Below are 18,528 nucleotides of genomic sequence, written 5' to 3'. Positions count from 1 at the left end.
GATTATCCTCAAGTGATATAATTTTCTCGTATAAATATTAGATTAATAATTATTAATAATTAAATAAATTAATACGACTTTGGTATCGATCGTTCGATTGTTACGACGATTTCGTAATAAGAGGCTAATTTTTTTAATCAATAAATCCCGGAAAAAATCACGTACTCTCGTTACGAAAAACTGAAAAGTAAGTAAGTATAAAAAAGAAATGAAACCTATATAATAACTCGTCATCGTGACCATTACTTCAAAAACCCAATTATGTGTACGATGTATACATATTCGAAACATGCAAGAATTTCTCTTATTGACAAAACTCTTTAACACTTTTGCCGCATATATATTCACTCTCACTTTATCCTATGATATACGCGCGAAGCTTGCTCGAACGGCTACGAAAAAACTCGAAAAAGACACTATAGAATCTACTTACGTTCTCGGAAGAAGTTTTGGGATTATTAGCATTCGTCTACGCGCGAGTTCACTACTTTTTTTCTCTTCTTATTCGATCCGAGCCATAGAGTATACACGGCGCTCGCGATGAGATAAATATAATTATCGAGTCGAAGAATATAACGAATGATTCAATTTTTCCTCGCGCGAGTAATGACGTGCGCTGTATTTGCGTACTCGTTACAATTTTACAACAACAAAAAAAAAAAGGAGTAAAACGGAATACTTAGAAAGAGGACGATGACGGCAACGATAATGAAAATATAAATTGTCGATCGATATTGGTTAATTGAACAACTTATGCTACACGTGTAAGCTGTGCGTTACTGCACACCGCTGCGCGCGCTGCAAGTGCATAATATTATAATCGAGGGATTTTTCGCCTTACTCGATAGCGCATACGTAGTGTACGTATGTGCGTCACACATGCACCGCACGCAGTAACGCGAGCGAAGAGTAAAGTAAGCAACAACGTGAAAAAAGGAAAAAGGCAAAAAAAAAAGAAGGACGAAAACACGTATGTACGTACGCCGCGGGGATTTTCGCATATCGCGTAATTCTCCGTTCATATAAAGTGCCATTCGGCGTACAAAGCCCATAGCGGATGTTGTTGCTCCCTTATAGTTTTCACTCTATAAAGTCGCTGCTGCTGCACATGTACTCTCCTACCAATGGAAATTTCCCTTTCGCCTTCTCGCATCGTTTCAGAACGTTCTCGTGTACGCTTCCTTTTTTCTTCCTTTTTTTTTTTATTTTTATTTTATCGTCGTTTCTTCCTTCTCCTCTTCTTCGCTCGTATTATATATCAGGCAACAGCGGCACAAAGATCCCGGGGAGAACATCAAGTATAGAGAAAGAGAGAGAAGCCTCGGCGAAAATGTAATAACGCGTATACTCGTTTTTCTTCAACTCGCGCTGGAATTTATACTCTTCAGGACGATGGACGACGAGCAGAATCTCACGCACGACCGTCGATTTCGCGGCTATTGCCCTTACGGATGAGCAAAGGAGGAAGAAATAGAGGACGATTGGAAGTCCTTTCTCGAATTTAGAAATAAACTATAAACGAGCCCCGCTTTATCACGGACAGAATTGGATTTTATCGCTTCTTTCGAGAATTTTTCAAACGTGCGGATTACCGTAGCCTTTCTTGTTATGCGTGCATTATATGCATATTTTTCTTTCTGTCTCGCATGTCTGGGCCAACCGAAAGTTGTAAATTTGCAATTTAAAAGTCGCTCTAGCGATCATCTTCCTGTGCGCACGTTTATCACCTATCAGTTTCTTGACGCGATGGTGTAAAAATGCAACAAGTCGTCGTTTCGGTCGAGGCTTTTAAAAGTATAATACTCCAAACGATGAATAATGAAAATCATTGACGCTCGCGGGAAATTAGTTTTTTTGTCGGCTAATTTACGAGTACGTGAATGGGTAATAAGCCAAAAGCGAATGTTAATCAATCAACCAAAAACATAAATTACACTTTTTTTCTTCTTCTTTTCAAGTATTTTGTACAAAAAAAATTAATATAATAATTATAAAAAAAGCAATTTTTCATAATGCGGGAGAGCACCGGTTCGATAGATAACAGTTTCAAACTATACTAACGATTGTATCGATTCAGTTTCGATATTATAAAGTATGCAAAACATATTTACATAATCTCGTTTCCGATTCATCAATCGGCTTCGTACGTTGAATTTTTTCAACACTCGAACGCCTCGCAGAATTTTCTGTCGATTTCCTCCAGATCGTAATCGCACTCGTGACTGTCGTCCAGCGACGAATCGTCGTCGTGATCCTCGTCGTCGTCGTAATCGATGTCGTCGAAATCGTTTCGGTGATACTCCCTACAAGAGGGCACTTTGCCCATAAAGATATTTATAGCTGTGGGATGTTTCTCGTAAATGTGATGATCTATCTCTACGGCCAACCTTGCGTCCTGGCACCGGATTATGACGAAGGGCTCGTCGTCGGTCTGGTACGGCGTCAGAGGAAGGTCGAAGGGTAATTTGAAAATCGGCGCTTCCGTGAACGCCGATTCCGTTACCGGGAAAGTGGAGCGTTGAATCTGATAAAAAGTACAAATCATTATGTTAAAAGAAAAAAAAACAAGTTATTTGAATAATAAATCATGATGATGAACTGCAAATACCATAATTTGTGGTATGAAAAGAACTCCAGCTTCGTAGTTAGCTAAATATTGAATTGTATCCTTTCTTAACATTTTACCCCATGCACCTTTACTGAGATTAGCACTGGTTGACAAAAAATACAATACTTCAGACTCATCCGGCGAAAGCCTTGTATAACATTTTATGTGCGGCATTGCTTTTGTTCTATTTGTAGAATCTGATTTCCAATCGCTGTATTATGAATAGAATTTTAAAAATTATGTTCTTTTTATAAATTAGTTTTTAATAATTATTTTTTTGTACCATAAGTAGTCTTTAATCCATTTTTGATTCATGTGGGAATCTTTATTGTACATTAGGCAAGTAACTCCAAGTTTAGAATCAAAACTGTTATTATAACTTCTTTGCGTTGGATAAATGAATTTAAAAGGTGGGGTTCTGGGTAAATTCAGTTTTCCTTGTGACATAGGTTGGACTATGTGCGATTTTAACCACCTTTGATAATACGATCCATAAACTCCAACAGCTGAGCTCTGAGCAATCGCAGTCCAATCTTTTGAGTTTTCTGGTAAAATCACATGCTCTGATAATATCTTCTTCAACTTCAAATGACCCCACAAATTTAAATTTGGTCCTTCATGATATCCAGGCACAGATCCAATGAAAAATACATTTACAGCTGAAAAATCAATTCTATACAACAAAGAAATCCACCCAAATACTTGTGGTTCAGAGTAACAGCTAAGATATTGAATAATATCATGTTTAAAATTTGTTGTGGATTCTCCTTCTGAATCTTCAGCAGATGCAGGAAGATAAGGCAACCGTGGTGATATCCATAAACTAAAAGACATGACTTATGATTATTACTCTACCAAGAAATTAATACAACAAAGTATTTTCAATTTCTTACCCTTGAGTTCTGCCATGCCAATCCTGAGCATATAAATTGGCTGATGAAATAATAATTCTCACGCTGTTATCATCATATTTTAAAATTGATATTTTTGAGTGATGACAACCAAACTCAGGCATTTTACATTGTTGCAATTCAACATCAAAAGGAATATCATACATAAATTTTGCATCTACTAATGTGCCATAGAGAATAGTCATTTTTGGATCTTGACAAGCAAGCATATATTCATTCAAGATCCATGATATTTCAACCATGAAGTTAATGTGAAAACTCTCTACTATGATACCTTCAGTGTAATCAATTATTTCATGAAAGTGAACTGATAAAGGTTGTTGGTGTGTTTTTTTAGATGGGTCCACAGTACTAAGAAAGTAATGGTAAGGAGCAGATTCTTGAAACTTTTTTGAGAAAGTTCCATGTTCACTAATGTGTACTGGATCATCACGAAAAGTTTTTGCAATAGCTATTGATACATCTCTCATTTCGTCTCTATCTTCTGGATTACTACCACACATTATATACATTTTCATCCAAGTATAAACTGATAGTGTCATTTCATTAGAAAAACAAGAATGAGGATCTAATGCATCTGTAATTGGTTCTCCCTTAACTCGTTTTACTTTAATGTCTTCAAGTCCTATTTGATACATTTTGACAACTGAAAAGTTTATTTGACCTAATATTGTTACACAAATACAATGATATTTTAATCTTTGTAATAATTACTTTTAAACAAAGAATTAAACACAAGATCTAAAAAAATATATAATAAGTTCAAAATTATAAGGATGATTCAAGTTATTTCCTTTTCATAAAGTAAATTGAAATTAAGATTTTTAGTGTTGTGCTTGTGCAAAATATTTAGGTTAGACAAGTTTTTAAATTCGCGAAGAAATTAGCAGACAGTTTCGCAGGCGCCAAATTTCAAACAGGATTTCATCACGCAACTCGTGACTCGTCTCAAAAGCAAAATTGAATGCATAAAATCTTTAAAAAATTTTTTATTCATGATTCAAAAATATAAATATCAGTTCTTCCATTAAGTATTGAATACTTGTATAACTATTTAAAAATATAGATCACACTTCATGATTCGTGGCATTTTTACAATATGACAACAAAATGATACAATAATAATCCAAAAATAAAAACTTAACAAACATAAACGTGTAATGCACATTTTATTTACACGAATTTTATCCAAAAAATAATCAGAAATTTCAATGAGCAAAAGGCTCATCAGAATCTTTATACTTTTGAAGAGGCAAATCATAAGGCAGTCTCAAAATAGAACAATTTTCAGAAGTTTGTTTGAGAGGAAAAGTCGATTCATTGATCTGTAAATAAAAGCAAAAAATTGTTTGTAGTGCTAAATACATAAACTTATGTTCGTGGTTTTTATATATTTAATAACATACCACAAACTGAGGTAAAAATACTACTCCAGCTTCATAATTCATAATGTACTGAGAACGCGTTTTTTTGGCTGCAGAGCCCCAAGCTGCCTTACTTAAATTTGCGCTTGTAAGTATGAACCATGCAGCTTTTGATTGATCGGGTGATATTCTTACATAAGTTTTACTGTGAGGTATTGCTTTAGTACGACCTATTTCATCTGATTTCCATACACTGAAAAAAAATCAATTTCACGTGAAACTATTTCAACTATTATCGAAAAATGTATACATTTAAAAAAGTGAATTCAAGTTGGTATCTTACTATAAATATCTGTTCAACCATTGTTGTTTTAAATGTACTGTTTCAGAGTAAGGTAAACAACATGATCCATCGGCACAATCAAAACTTGATGCATAATTCCTTGATGATGGGTATACAAATTGGAAGCTAGGATTTCTATTAATTCTAGAACTTTTTCCTTTTGCCATGGAAGAAATAAGGTCTGTGCTTAGCCAACCATCAATACTTGATCCTAAACTTCCAATGCTAGATGCTTGAGCAATTATTCCCCAATCTGATGCATCAGGAGGCAGTATTAAATGATCTGAAAAAATACTTGAAATTTGTTGGAGGCCCCAAGAATTGAAATTATCATCTTTATGACTGCCTGGTACAGAAGCAACAAAAAAGACATTAACTGAAGAAAAATCTGCTCTCTTTATAATGCTAATCCATTCATTAAGATCTGTATGTTTGTAAGAAGCTAGATATTTTTGAAAGCTTTTTTTAAACTTTGTTGGTGATTCTCCCTCTTCTGAACTAGTTTCATCAGGTAATTTTGGTAAGTGTGGTGATACCCATACTCTGTAAAAAAAAAATATTACATTTTTCATTGTTTTATTTATGGTATTAGAAAAATTATTATTATAAATTGTTGTAAATACCCTTGAGTTCTGTTTTTCCAATCATCGCTATAAATATTAGCAGTTGACACAATTACACGAATTCCACCATCAACATACTTAAGCACGGATATTTTTGTATGATGACTACTATAAGCTGTAGGCACTGGAACTTTGAAAGCTTTAATATTTGCTGGTAAATGAGATTGAGGATCTACTATTTCATGATAAAATATTGTCATATTGGCAGGTTGTGCAGCAAGCAAATATTGTAAACACAGCCATCCAATTTCAACCATAAAATTGATATGAAGGCTTTTGACAATTTCACCCAATCCTATATCCAACAATTCTGGAAAACTTACTGTGAACTGCTGATCATGCGTAACTTTAGAATCTTCTACTTTATTAAAAAAATAGTGGTATGGAGCTGACAATGCAAATTTTATAGCAAAATCTCCAGGCTCTGTCAATTTTAATTTTATTCCAGATGATGCCATTCTTGCCAAAGTTCTATCCCTTAATTTGAATCTTACTTCTCTTTTATCTGCAGCAGCAAAACTATCGATCACAAGATTTTCAGATTTATCTTTTGATTCTCTTGATTCTGCTTGACTGGATTTTGATGTGGTTGGAAGACTTGGATCACTCTCAACTTTCAATTTTTTATAAGACTCATTTTCTTGTTGTTTTGATTTTCTTTTTTCTATTGCTGATTGTCTACTCTTTTCTATTTTTGTTTTCATGTCTTCTGATTCCATTCCTTTTTTAGGAGAAGTACTATATTTACTACTGACTGTTGCTTTATCAACACTGGTCTCTCCTGCTACTTTATGAACTTTACCTCTACCTTCTTTTCTCATGACAATTTGCAAAACTTTGAGTTGTTCTAATAGTGCTGATCTATCTGGACATTCAAAACCCAATTGACTAGGTAAAATAATATCACCGTATAATTGATCTTCGATCAATCTTTCCACTGTAAAATAAATCTTATATTATTAAAAGACCATGAAAATTATCAATGTTGTAATTTATTTATATCTCAAACTTACAATGCAAATGAGACATTTCGCTGAAATGAATTGGATTCTTTCGATAGCATTTTTCCTTAAAAGGACACACAGTTTTTTCTGCAAAAAATCAATTTGAAAGTTGCATTCCTTTCATGACATACTTTTCAAAACAAATATAATAATAATAATAAACTAACCTTTCATTGAAGTATTTTGTTGATACGCCATTTTGTAGAATAAAAAGGATTACTATGACACAAACGCGCGAAACAATTTATTTTCAATTCTAAAAAGCTACTCCTAATCTTTCAAGTTGATAAAGTTCATATCATTCAATCAACTGTCAAAGTTTTGCGTGACGGCATGGCAGTGCAGGCAGCCAGGCAACAGCGTTGCCTGTTAGCAGGAGCTGCCGCTGCAGCCGAAAACGGTTTTCGCGAAAAAGGCGCGCTCTCACATACCGACCGAACGCAAATAGTTTTGCTGCCGAGTGTCGACTTCTCGTTGATCGAGGTTCGTTAGTATAGAGGAGTAGGCGGAGAGGGAGGGGGGTGCATATTCGCAGTTTGTGGCGGGATGACTGTACGAGGACGGAGTATGTACGTTGCAACGGTCAGAGATCTTCGAATACGAAAGTCCATCGAACTGTCGTAAACGTTTGTCGCGAGTGAATCGAAGAAACTTTTATCGCAGTGAAATGAAGTAATGTGTAAACCTTTACTAATTTAATAAAAAGTTATTAATGAAACGATCTTTTTACAATACCAGAAGAAAATTGTGAGTTAACAAAAAGTGAAAACGCGTAAACAGAACGAATAAGGCGCCAACCCTCTTTTACATGTAGACGGCAGATTGAGGGGTCGCAAATTCCCTCTTTTTTTTTCTTTTCAACAATGAAACGATTGGCATCCGTACGAAAGTGTAACGCTGACTTCGCCGGGCGTTATATTAAAAGCTTGCTCCGAGTTCGAAATATAGCACGAGCGACATGGACACAATTTTTTCGAGATAGATTTGTACAGGGATTTAGTTTCAAATGGCATATGGCTTAGAGATGTACAGATATCCGCTGCTGTCCGCGTACGTATCGAAATCAATATCAATTCTTCCGTTCGAAATATCGCGTTCGTACCTCGTATGTGTTTTTTTTCTCCTTTTTTTTCTCCATGAATGTAATACAAATATTAACTTTCGTCGATCTCTTGAATCGAAGAAAACAACGCGAAAAAATTGGTCCAATATTACGTTTCGTTAGTTTACGTCTGTATACATACACTGCCTCCAATGTAATCGCGTCAATGATATACGTAAACTTTCCGAGAAAACAGAAAGAAAAATCATCCCCCGTGATTTCATCTTATACATGCCCTTGAGAGACGTAGAAACTGCTGTTTCGTATAGCTGGAAAAAGTTAAGCGCGCCAAAAAGATCCTAATCGAATCTTTCTCCTTTTCTTTATTTCCATTATATTTTTTTCTCCTCTCTTTGCACTCCAACCAAGGGAATACAAAGCTATCTATTTTTTCTTTTGGAGATTTTTTCGATAAACGAAAGTATAGTCCCCGTTTGTACGTATAGCCGAAACGATACGAGAATAAGCATGGGTGGAGCTTTCGAAAATTCGAAATAATTTTAAATAACCGTGGAAAGTTGGTCTTTTTTTCGTAATTATTTTTCAAATCGAAGCTCGGGATCGTTGGCTGATAAGTTTATCTATCGAAAAAAATAGTTTCAATTAGAAAATATCGATTTATCTCGAAATATTCAAACCCTTATCTATATGCAAGACATAATGTAAACAAACCACGCATATCTCATCGATCGGTATATAAAACACAGCTATAGTGAAAAAAATAATTAATTTCGCATTACCGCGTGTGCACCGGAAGGACAGACACACGATCCGTTTATTTGCACGCATATATTGCACAACGACAACTCGAAACCCTTTTCGATCGCCGATGACGCGTACACTTTCGTCTTCGTTATTCCTCGAAGAATATTAGCTATAGTTTTCTTCGATAGATAGAAGAAAAAAATGAAATAAAGTAGTGTCATCGCCGGTTGACGTAGGCCTCTCACATTCATATGCGTAATCATCCCTCCCTATTGTATTATTGCTTATAAGATAGAATATACAGTCGCGCACTTTGCGCTGGCGCCGAGCGCTCGTGTACGTATATATACCCTGTACAGCGGCAGCGGCACATAAGTGAGTCGAGTGTCGAGGGTGGGAGTGGTAGCATCGCCCGCGAAAAGCAGTAGCTACCTACTACCCACCTCTATATAGGCAGGCAGTCCGCAGCTATACAGCTACAGCATAGAATCGCAAACGCCGACGCCTCAGTTGCCACCCAGACATCGCGCCGTGAACTCTGTTCTCTCTGTCCGCTTTTGTTTTTCCTTATCGCTCGGCTCGCGCTTCGGCCAATCTCTCTCGCGTGTACACATGCACTTGGTCGTATAGAAAAGCACATGCTCTCGCGGATCGCGCGGTAGCAGCAGCAGCGGCAGCATAGGAGTATAAGAGAGCTTTCGCGCACACACGTGCTCCGAACAAAAGCTTGCAAGTAAAATAAAGTGATACCGTTACTGTGCATGGATTGATTTTACGTCGAAGAAAAAAATTGAATTATAATAAAGTACGAATTGCGAAACACGAGCACGAGATGAGGCTTTGAATTTTGGCGCGAGACCGTCGCGCGCGCAGATTCGAAAATTTTTCGGTGCGGGCGGACGCGCGGAACTTGGCACACGCACACGAGGTGCTTTGCAATTTTTTTTTTTTCATTTTCGAATGACTTGCGCGCATCGACGATGACACTCAAAAATCACGAAGATCTCGCGGTCAACGATCGTCCACCATGCACCCACAACGACGAGCTTAATTCGTTGGGCTGACCAGTAATTATATAAACATAGGTCCATACATATTTTATTTATATCTATGTGGAAAAGAGAGAAATAGCGATACACATCGTAGTAAGTTAATTGTTGTACACACTAAACTACGCGCGCGCGTCGTGCGGGATAGCGAATCTGGAGCTGCGAGAGAGAAGAGACACACTGCGGGAAAGGGGCGCCCAATCAAGTTTTGATTGCTTCGTTTTAAGTTCTGATTGGATCGGCCCCGAATTTCAGCGGTGCGATACATACGGACACCCACACACACACACACACCTACACCCACTCTAACACTCGATGCGAGAAACCTAGAGAGACAGAGAGATCCGTTCTCTCTTCTCTCTGGGTTATACATGTAAAATGGGTATATTCGTCGTATTGTGCGCTCGTGAGACTAGTAGTAAGCTCGAGCCAACGAGCGAAACTTCTCTATCTACCAGTAATACCCGTGCGCGCACTATACCCGTTAAGTGTCAAAGGGGGTAGCCGCTGCGATTCTCTCAATTCTCGGGCGCGCGTTCGCATACGTGTAAACTTTTTTTTTCCCCGTTTTTCATGATTTGTCATTAGCGCGAACCTAGACGCACGTAACAATGATAAAAAAGAATAATTCATAACTATACTCATTTTTTTGTTTTGTTTTCGTTCGTAAATAAAGTTTCAAGCTGTTGTGCGGAGCTGTCGTATACATTGAAGTCGGTGCGCATAAGATTTTTCGCGTCGTGCAAAATTTTCTCTCAGTGTGCCCCGCGCGCCCGCGCGAAAAGTATACATATCACGCGCTCGACGCGTTTTGTGTGCTCTCTGTGTATAACTTTTTAATGAGAGTTTGCATTATAGCTCTGCGGTTGGAAACTCTTACTATATCATATACCAGTCGAAGTGATATATAGTTGCATCGTTGCTAGTATTTTTTTTTTTTTCGTTATAAGAAGAGTGCATTGTGTTGTTGCTTGCGCGAGGAGTCCAATTTTTGCAAATATTTCATTATCATTGTTTTTTGAATTATTTTTTTGGTCCACGGAAGCTTGCGAGCTCTCATAACGAGCAATATCGTTAAAAAGTGCTTCTTACCTTTGCGCAGATACATACGAGCAGTGAAAAATCGAATCGTTCTTGGTGTATACAAAAGTGAAAGAAATAACAGCAGCAGCAGCAAAGAGTTTGACTCGAGTTGAAAGAAAAGAAGAAAAAGAAGAAAAAAGTTTTTTTTGTGTGCTCTTGGTCGCACGGGCCGAGAGAGGAGAAGAAGAAGATACACACAGCAAGTGAGGGAGAGAGTTATACCTGCCAGAGGCCTAGACTGCACGCACAGGTATAACACCAGAAAGTGGAAAGAAGACGACCGGAAACTGCTGAACAGGACAGGTCCTTCCTCTGGAGGCACTCAGAAGGCACTCAAGATCCATTGCTGCGAGAAGATGCCGGCAAAACAAGGTCAGGGCAATAACTCCGTATACATATAAGACTTTTCGCGCTTTCGTATATCGTATTAGACTTTTGCGTTCCAGTTCTTTTTCGCTCCCATCATTTATATTTACCGTCCCTTTCGCGCACTGCTGTTTGTGACAAATGAGAAAACTTTGCCCCGCGTCCAAGGCCCGCATCAGCTTCAACCCTTCGTCTTGCGTTTATACGTAACTCGAGTATACGAAAATTTCGGAGCTCGCGTTACTACCACACGTTTGCGCGTGGAGGCTCGAGCGACTTCCGATTATCAGCTGCCTCGTTGTATACACAGGCTTTCTTACGTTAGATTATAATAGCTATCGGCGTTCAGATTAGAAGCTTTTGATGTTATCAGTGCCAGCTGCAGATTTCATTGCCTTCGTGCCCAGCGCATACGCGTGTGTATAAATGCGAATAATCCGGAGCACGTATTAATTGGTGCCCACCACTCTCGGGAGCTCTCGGGTATCCGTTGTACTTTTCGCCGTGTATTATTCATCGTGGTCGATTTAACATCCAAGTTTTCCATGTATAAACACATCGAAAATCGTACGCTGGCTAATTTTTCAATGTTTATACGTAGGCTATGACGCCGACTATTATATTCGCGATTCGGATGAGAGATCTAAAATCAACGTATTAATAGAATTTTCAGCTAGCACGCGCGCGAGCTACTCGACGCTTCTCGCTCGAAATTAAGTATATCGATTCGGGCAGGGATTATTCTCTAAAATACTTTTTTTTTAGTATATCAACGCGAGAAAGAAAGAGAGAGAGAGAGGAAGAACCGCTCGCAAGCTCGTGCATGCTTAAACACGTTTTGCTACTTTTGAAAGTTTTATTCGTTTTTGAGCGCGCGCTCGCTTGTATTTATTTCCCTCGCGAGTTTGTGTGTACTCGAGCCCACCCGCACACTAGTTGACGCGCGTCTTCTTCTTCTTCTTTCTGCTCGCGATATTAAGATGAAGAATATAAAATTATATGCTCGTGATTTCGTCAAGCTGCCACGCGCGCGCAAACATTACGCTGGTGTTATTTCGTGATGATGAAGAAGAAAGAATGTGATTCGAAATGACGAATGTTGTTGTCGACGTTGTTTAGCGTGCTTTGCATTTGCTCTAAAACGCGTATGAGCTTATTCGAAGCGTCGTGAAAAAGAAGAAAAAAATATATAAACAAGTTTATTATATCGATGCCTCGCAGATCTCTTAGCTCAGCGCCTTGGAGCGGAGAGCACGACAATTTGTCATGAATACACGTACAGTAAAAACGCTCGACAAATAGACTAGGTTGTTTACGAAAGCTCCGCGCTCGGGAGGCAGGGGGGCGCGCGGGAGAGGTCGGTACATAAAGTTCACTTGTCCGAAGAGATATAGTTGTCCGCGTCGTTGTTTTCGTTGTTATGTCGTTGTTACTGCTGCTGCGGGAGACACGAAACGCCGTCGTGCATTATAGTCTCGAAGGAGATGGCCAATTGCTTTAACTCACTCGTGCGAGCTTGCACGTGCGTGGGCGACCGTGCACCGTTTAAGCTGGACTCCGGGCATTCTTACCTCACGGGTTGTACAAATGTTTGTTTTTATAAAAAAAACAAAAAAGAACTAATCATATTGCAAATTTTATGATAAAAAATTATTCACTTACAATTATGTTAGAAATATCAAGCGGATTTTAAATGTCCTGTAAACGACAAATTAACTCTTTTAAAAAGTCCAAACTCATTCCCAACAACTTCGATGATACCACTTGAAGATTTCACCACTAGATGGCGAGTACCTAAAAATTTGTAAATCTGCAAGTGGCAAAGAGAAAGTAATTGTATAAGTTGGAGTATAGTTTAAGAATGAAATATGAATGGTTGTCTGACTGTCAGGTTAGCCCTAAATTTATTTACGTATCTCTAAGTATCCAATATTCGAAAAGCAAATTGATTCGTCTCAATATTATCAATCCGATTAGCATTTAATTGCAAGCTCTGCTGTGCGGACCGTGCAAAAAACTCAAACTCGACAATTAATTTTCCGTTCATTTCGATAATAAGAAATCCTGACGTTGTATATAGTAAAGTAGTGTAGTATACGTAAATATATAAATCTCGCTCTCACTCTCTCTTTTTTCTCGTTTTGTGAAAAAGCAAAAAAAGAAAAAAGAAAATATCACCGCAGATTCAGCCTTAATTTGCGACCTCTTGATTGCATGCCAGCTGACCCTTTTTTTTCCTTCATCTTCGCGCGCGCATTCGTAAAAAAGCGCCCACCCCGCGCTCGCTCGCGTGCGCACACACACACACTTGCACAATGACACTCGAAAAAGAAAGGCAAATAATTAAAATTCCTTTCCCAGGAATACGTAGAGTTTTCCAGGGTCTTTTTCTCGCGCGCACTTTAAACTCACCTCGTGGCGGAGTTCTTTCTCAAGTATACTTTGCACCCTTCTGTCTCGCTTCAATCCAAGTACATGATATATCTTATACTAAATATGCAGTAAATACTTATTACGGCCAAGAGAAATTACCGCGAACAAAAGATTTCGAGCTTTCAGTCTGGCAGTCTGTATCTTTCTCATCTTCGTGTAAAACATACCATTGCTGCTTGTGCTGCTGGTGTTACTGTGCGCTCGCGTTTAAAAATTGCTTTTCCGGCACAGTATTTAGCGCTGCAGCTCGTGCCCGGCCAAAGGATTTTTACGCGGATTAGCAGAGAGATCTCGCGCTGGCATGGTTGGAAAACCGTGAAAATTTTGCAGCTTGTATCTTTAATTAACTTCCACGAATCCCCGTTCGGTGAAATTCTGTGTGTGTATGTGTGTGTGTGTGTGTGTGTGCTACGGGGGTACTCCACGGTTAATTGGTGAAAATTAGATGCGGCACGTGGGAGAGAATATTTCCGGCGTATAATTCTCGCGAGTTTTTTCCGCGTCTCACTGCGCACATACAATACATGATGTGTGATGACCACACCGTTAGAAATAAAATCTTAGATTTAATGCAGTTTTCATCTAAAATCAAGCCTTATTTTGAACAATTTATAAAAATTCAATCATATAATTAAGTCCATTTTCCGCCCGTAGATGGCGATTACATTTTTATCTGTAAATCTGCAAGGGACAGAGTGAAAGTAATTTTATAAATTTATTATATCTCTGGTGATTTGTTCATTGATGTGGTTGGTTCAGCGCTAATTTTGATGGTTAAAATTCAAAATTAATTTACTGAGTTTTTTTATTGACATGTAAGAATTGGTGATATTCTATAGAAACTTTTTCACATTTCTAGCATTTAATGAAATTCAATCATATTCAAAGTCTCAGTCTTCGCCGTCAGATGGCGAGTACCTTTTTCTATAAATCTGCAAGTGGTAAAGTAAAAATAATTAAATAAAGCCAGCACGGTTTATACATAACGAAGTGAATTTGCTTAATGCCATATTGACTAAATTTCATTCACATTCTTTTGTCGTTGCTGAGCCTCGCTGTAAAATTCCAAAATCCAATTTATCATTTTCTTCCCCCGCAACGCACGTACGATAAAGCTGCCTTCGCCAGGCATGTTTCGCGGAAATTAATTTTCCGCTATTTTTCGGAAATTGATACTCGCTGGTGAAAAAAACCAGCTCGCTATGAAGCGCAGCGTACGCGCGCGCGCGCACACACGATAGTAAATCCACCGATCGGCTATTACGGGCGAGCAGTTTTATTAATAAAACAATGTGTGAATCATTGCCCGAGCGAGCAAGGCCATCCACAGCGCGCGAGCTTTGGGCCATTCCGTGTTTACAGCCGCGACTTGTAACGTGCACGTGTGCGCGCCCGCGACCGCCGACGTTGTATACAGATCTAAGAACGGCCAAAGGTAAATCTAAACATTTTAACTGCCCCGAGCTAGCTGTAGCTAGCTGCGAAAGCTGCAACGCGATGTAACGCGAGAGGCATGGCTGAGCTCGCCACTGCACTGCCCCGCTCCGTCGATTTATGTACAAGCGAAAACGCCGAAAAACCTCATACGCCAGCCGCAAAAATTCTCCATGGCTAGGTATCGTCGTGTGTGCGTGTGCGAGCCACATTTAGCCGATATAACTCATAGCTCGCCATTGTTTTGCATTCGAATAATCGATAAATTAATAGCGGCCGGAGCTATTAAATGCAAAGTTACTCAATAAATATTATCATTCGAATGTATATTTCCTCGATATAAAAGAAAAAATCCGTAACCAACAAGCGTGCTCGGCTTCTTGATTTCTTATATATATATTAGGGCGGAACGAAAAAACACTTTTGACGCCGATCGCTTTGTAATAGTATTTTATCGAAAGTTTAAGATAAAAAAAGAGAAAAGCCGCGAGCTGGGCGCGAACAAATGATGTCTTCAGGTGGCGCATGAAGCCTGAAGTTTGAAATTCGTAAAAACAATATCTTTATGCTTCAGTATGAAATCGTTACCAAATTTTTCTGCACTGGATTGGCCGATTGGGCTGAAAGTTTCAGGGCTTGTTTTACATGTTGAAAGGAGTTTCTCTGTAAAATTTTAGCCCTCTAGGTGCCTTAGAAGCAAAGATATAGTCATAGGAAGGTTGAAAAATTACGTTACATTAATTTTTTTTTGTTCTTTTTCCATCTTCACACAGCTGTACGTTGCGTAATTTTGCTGCTATTAAAACGAACGAGTAACCAATTTCTTCGTCTTTTAAAGGCCTTTTCAACCATATAAATTTGTATAGTGTTTTTTAAATTTTTACTGAAGTTACAGTATAAAACGTCCAACATTTTGTGTCGCGCTCGAAACTACAATTGTTATTTTTTTTTCTGTTTCTTAAAAGTTACACATTCTAGACAAACTTGAACCCCAATGATAGTTATATGGCCTTAAAGAGCATAAAATTTCCTTTAATTTGGTGTATTTAAAAACTCTCTAGGTCCTCTAGAACCAAAGATACAGCTGTTTGAAGTTTTACCAAAAATGAAAGTACTGAATCTGTGAATCTATCATAGGCCAGATATGGTATGATCATCACACAATCGAATCTTACATTTTCAGTAAAACTTCAAACAGCTGTATCTTTGGTTCTAGAGGACCTAGAGAGTTTTTAAATACACCAAATTAAAGGAAATTTTATGCTCTTTAAGGCCATATAACTATCATTGGGGTTCAAGTTTGTCTAGAATGTGTAACTTTTAAGAAACAGAAAAAAAAATAACAATTGTAGTTTCGAGCGCGACACAAAATGTTGGACGTTTTATACTGTAACTTCAGTAAAAATTTAAAAAACACTATACAAATTTATATGGTTGAAAAGGCCTTTAAAAGACGAAGAAATTGGTTACTCGTTCGTTTTAATAGCAGCAAAATTACGCAACGTACAGCTGTGTGAAGATGGAAAAAGAACAAAAAAAAATTAATGTAACGTAATTTTTCAACCTTCCTATGACTATATCTTTGCTTCTAAGGCACCTAGAGGGCTAAAATTTTACAGAGAAACTCCTTTCAACATGTAAAACAAGCCCTGAAACTTTCAGCCCAATCGGCCAATCCAGTGCAGAAAAATTTGGTAACGATTTCATACTGAAGCATAAAGATATTGTTTTTACGAATTTCAAACTTCAGGCTTCATGCGCCACCTGAAGACATCATTTGTTCGCGCCCAGCTCGCGGCTTTTCTCTTTTTTTATCTTAAACTTTCGATAAAATACTATTACAAAGCGATCGGCGTCAAAAGTGTTTTTTCGTTCCGCCCTAATATATATACATCGAAGGAAGCGTATACAGAGGATTACAGTCGCTACGCAGCGAAGGAAAAATAAGCGTGCGCGCTTGCACTACCGAAGCATCCGAAAGCTGCGTGTATACTTATATATACAGGGGAAAAGCTCGAAAGCGAAACTTGTCTTGAAGCGCAGTCTATAGTTCGCTCATTGGGTTTGAAACTCTTAAAAAGAGAGGAAGAGAAGAGAGTCAAAAAGAGATATATAAGTTTTAATAGTGTAAATTAGCTGGTCTAATTACGATACTTGTTACGGCTTTGCGCTTTTTCAATTAAAATGTTAAATGCGTATACGGGTTTAATCGTGTTTATTCCAGTGATCGCGATTTTTTTAAATTCAAATTTATATACAGAGCTTTGAGATTATCTTATTCGAATTATTATTCCAAGTTATTATAGCGTAGGAAAATATATTATTCCAGAGAAGATAAAAACGCACTTTTTATATGCAAATTCTCTACCATCAACTGGCTCTATAATACGACGTGTGAGAAGCTTTAATAATAAATATAAAGTTGAACGAATCTTTTACGCGGTTTCGATTTTCCCGATTTTTTTCCTACTTTATCGCATCCGTTCGATTGGACATTGACGATTTAAATCGACCTCGACCTTGCGTAAAATGGCGTAAAATTATATCCGATAACTAGACATTATTTACGCAATATTGATGTGCACGCGGTTGCGAATTGAAATGTTAGCACTGGCGCGCTTGTCCGATTTTTTTTCAATTCGTTGAGGCTATGAAAAACAGGTTGAAACAAAAAACCACTCGTTGCTCATTCAATTTCTGAACAATAAGCTTTTCAGCTTCTTTTCAAAGCCCCCTGAGGCTACCGTAACTTTATCGCAATTGAATTTTGAAAAAGAGTTAAAAAAAAAAATAGAAGAAAGAAAAGGTGGAAAAGTATTTTTCAGTGTAAATGTTAATCGTGAAATTTCTCGATTCTCTCCCGCTCCCTCTTTTCTGCTTTAATTACATGTATTCATAATGGCACTTGGTCGCGGCAGTCGTTATTTCAACGACTTTCGGATCATTTCGCGAAAATTTCTCTTCCTTCAGCTCAGCTCGGCTCGCTCTCCGTTCAACCGAAAACTGTACAATACGTAGCGCGCACGTCGAACTTTTGATTATCGGAGCTTTGAAGTCCTGAGCTCTCGTGAATACGACCGAACTTGCGCGCGAAAATATATACGCAGTCGCCTTTACGGCGCCTTTATCAATTAGAATATTTCAAGAAAATAGGTTCGCGTATCGAAAGCTCTATATACGCTCTCCTTATCCTCGGAGAAAAAAAAAACGAATTTTCCATCCACCGAAAAACCCGATAAAGGTATATTGTACGCATTCGTTTCTTTTTTTTTTCTTCGGCATTCGCTCGCAAGCCATTATTATACTCGAACCCCACGCGCACGCGTAACACATATACTGTGCGCTCGAAGCGCGCATCGAACGAGATAGGTATATAAAATTTTATATTTTTTATAAGGAGTTACTTTTTAATTAAGTAAACGATACCGCAGAGTCAAGCGAGTTTCCTAACGATTATATTCCGCTGGGATGTAATGAAGGACATACAACAAAAAAAAATGACA

The 18,528-nt window shown here is 38.0% G+C and overlaps 3 protein-coding genes across 12 annotated transcripts in view; 1 reads left to right on the top strand and 2 right to left on the bottom strand.

Moving 5' to 3' along the window:
• Positions 1-1,952: 1,952 nt before the first annotated feature.
• LOC106655360 (probable tyrosyl-DNA phosphodiesterase) lies at positions 1,953-4,364 on the bottom strand. Its single transcript, XM_014375709.2, has 4 exons — positions 3,502-4,364; positions 2,892-3,431; positions 2,609-2,819; positions 1,953-2,524 (listed from the first exon to the last, which is right to left on the bottom strand). The coding sequence occupies exons 1-4, from the start codon at positions 4,155-4,157 to the stop codon at positions 2,159-2,161; spliced, it is 1,773 nt and encodes a 590-aa protein (XP_014231195.1). The 5' UTR covers positions 4,158-4,364; the 3' UTR covers positions 1,953-2,158.
• A 182-nt stretch (positions 4,365-4,546) lies between these two features.
• On the bottom strand, positions 4,547-7,197 carry LOC106655220 (probable tyrosyl-DNA phosphodiesterase). The gene is made up of 6 exons (XM_014375501.2): positions 7,021-7,197; positions 6,863-6,940; positions 5,850-6,786; positions 5,227-5,769; positions 4,926-5,136; positions 4,547-4,844 (listed from the first exon to the last, which is right to left on the bottom strand). Exons 1-6 carry the CDS (start codon positions 7,049-7,051, stop codon positions 4,728-4,730), a joined length of 1,917 nt encoding a protein of 638 aa, XP_014230987.1. The 5' UTR covers positions 7,052-7,197; the 3' UTR covers positions 4,547-4,727.
• Positions 7,198-7,569: 372 nt separating this feature from the next.
• LOC106654087 (transient receptor potential-gamma protein) overlaps positions 7,570-18,528 on the top strand; it is an 83,711-nt gene continuing 72,752 nt past the window's right edge. For 6 of the 10 annotated variants that reach the window (XR_002763645.1, XM_023462906.1, XM_023462907.1 and 3 more), the window contains exons 1-2: positions 9,193-9,745; positions 10,812-11,164. The gene's annotated coding sequence lies outside the window, so the exon portion shown is untranslated. Of the gene's footprint in view, positions 7,601-9,192; positions 9,746-9,766; positions 9,806-10,811; positions 11,165-18,528 lie in introns of those variants that run through there. The other 4 variants (XM_023462902.1, XM_023462901.1, XM_023462903.1 and 1 more) reach the window with 4 other exon arrangements.

This window comes from Trichogramma pretiosum, unplaced genomic scaffold (genome assembly GCF_000599845.2).
Source record: "Trichogramma pretiosum strain Unisexual culture from Peru unplaced genomic scaffold, Tpre_2.0 scaffold1, whole genome shotgun sequence".
Lineage (NCBI taxonomy): Eukaryota > Metazoa > Arthropoda > Insecta > Hymenoptera > Trichogrammatidae > Trichogramma > Trichogramma pretiosum.
The sequence above is the reverse complement of the archived record's forward strand: the minus strand, read 5'-3'. Positions and strand labels throughout refer to the sequence as shown.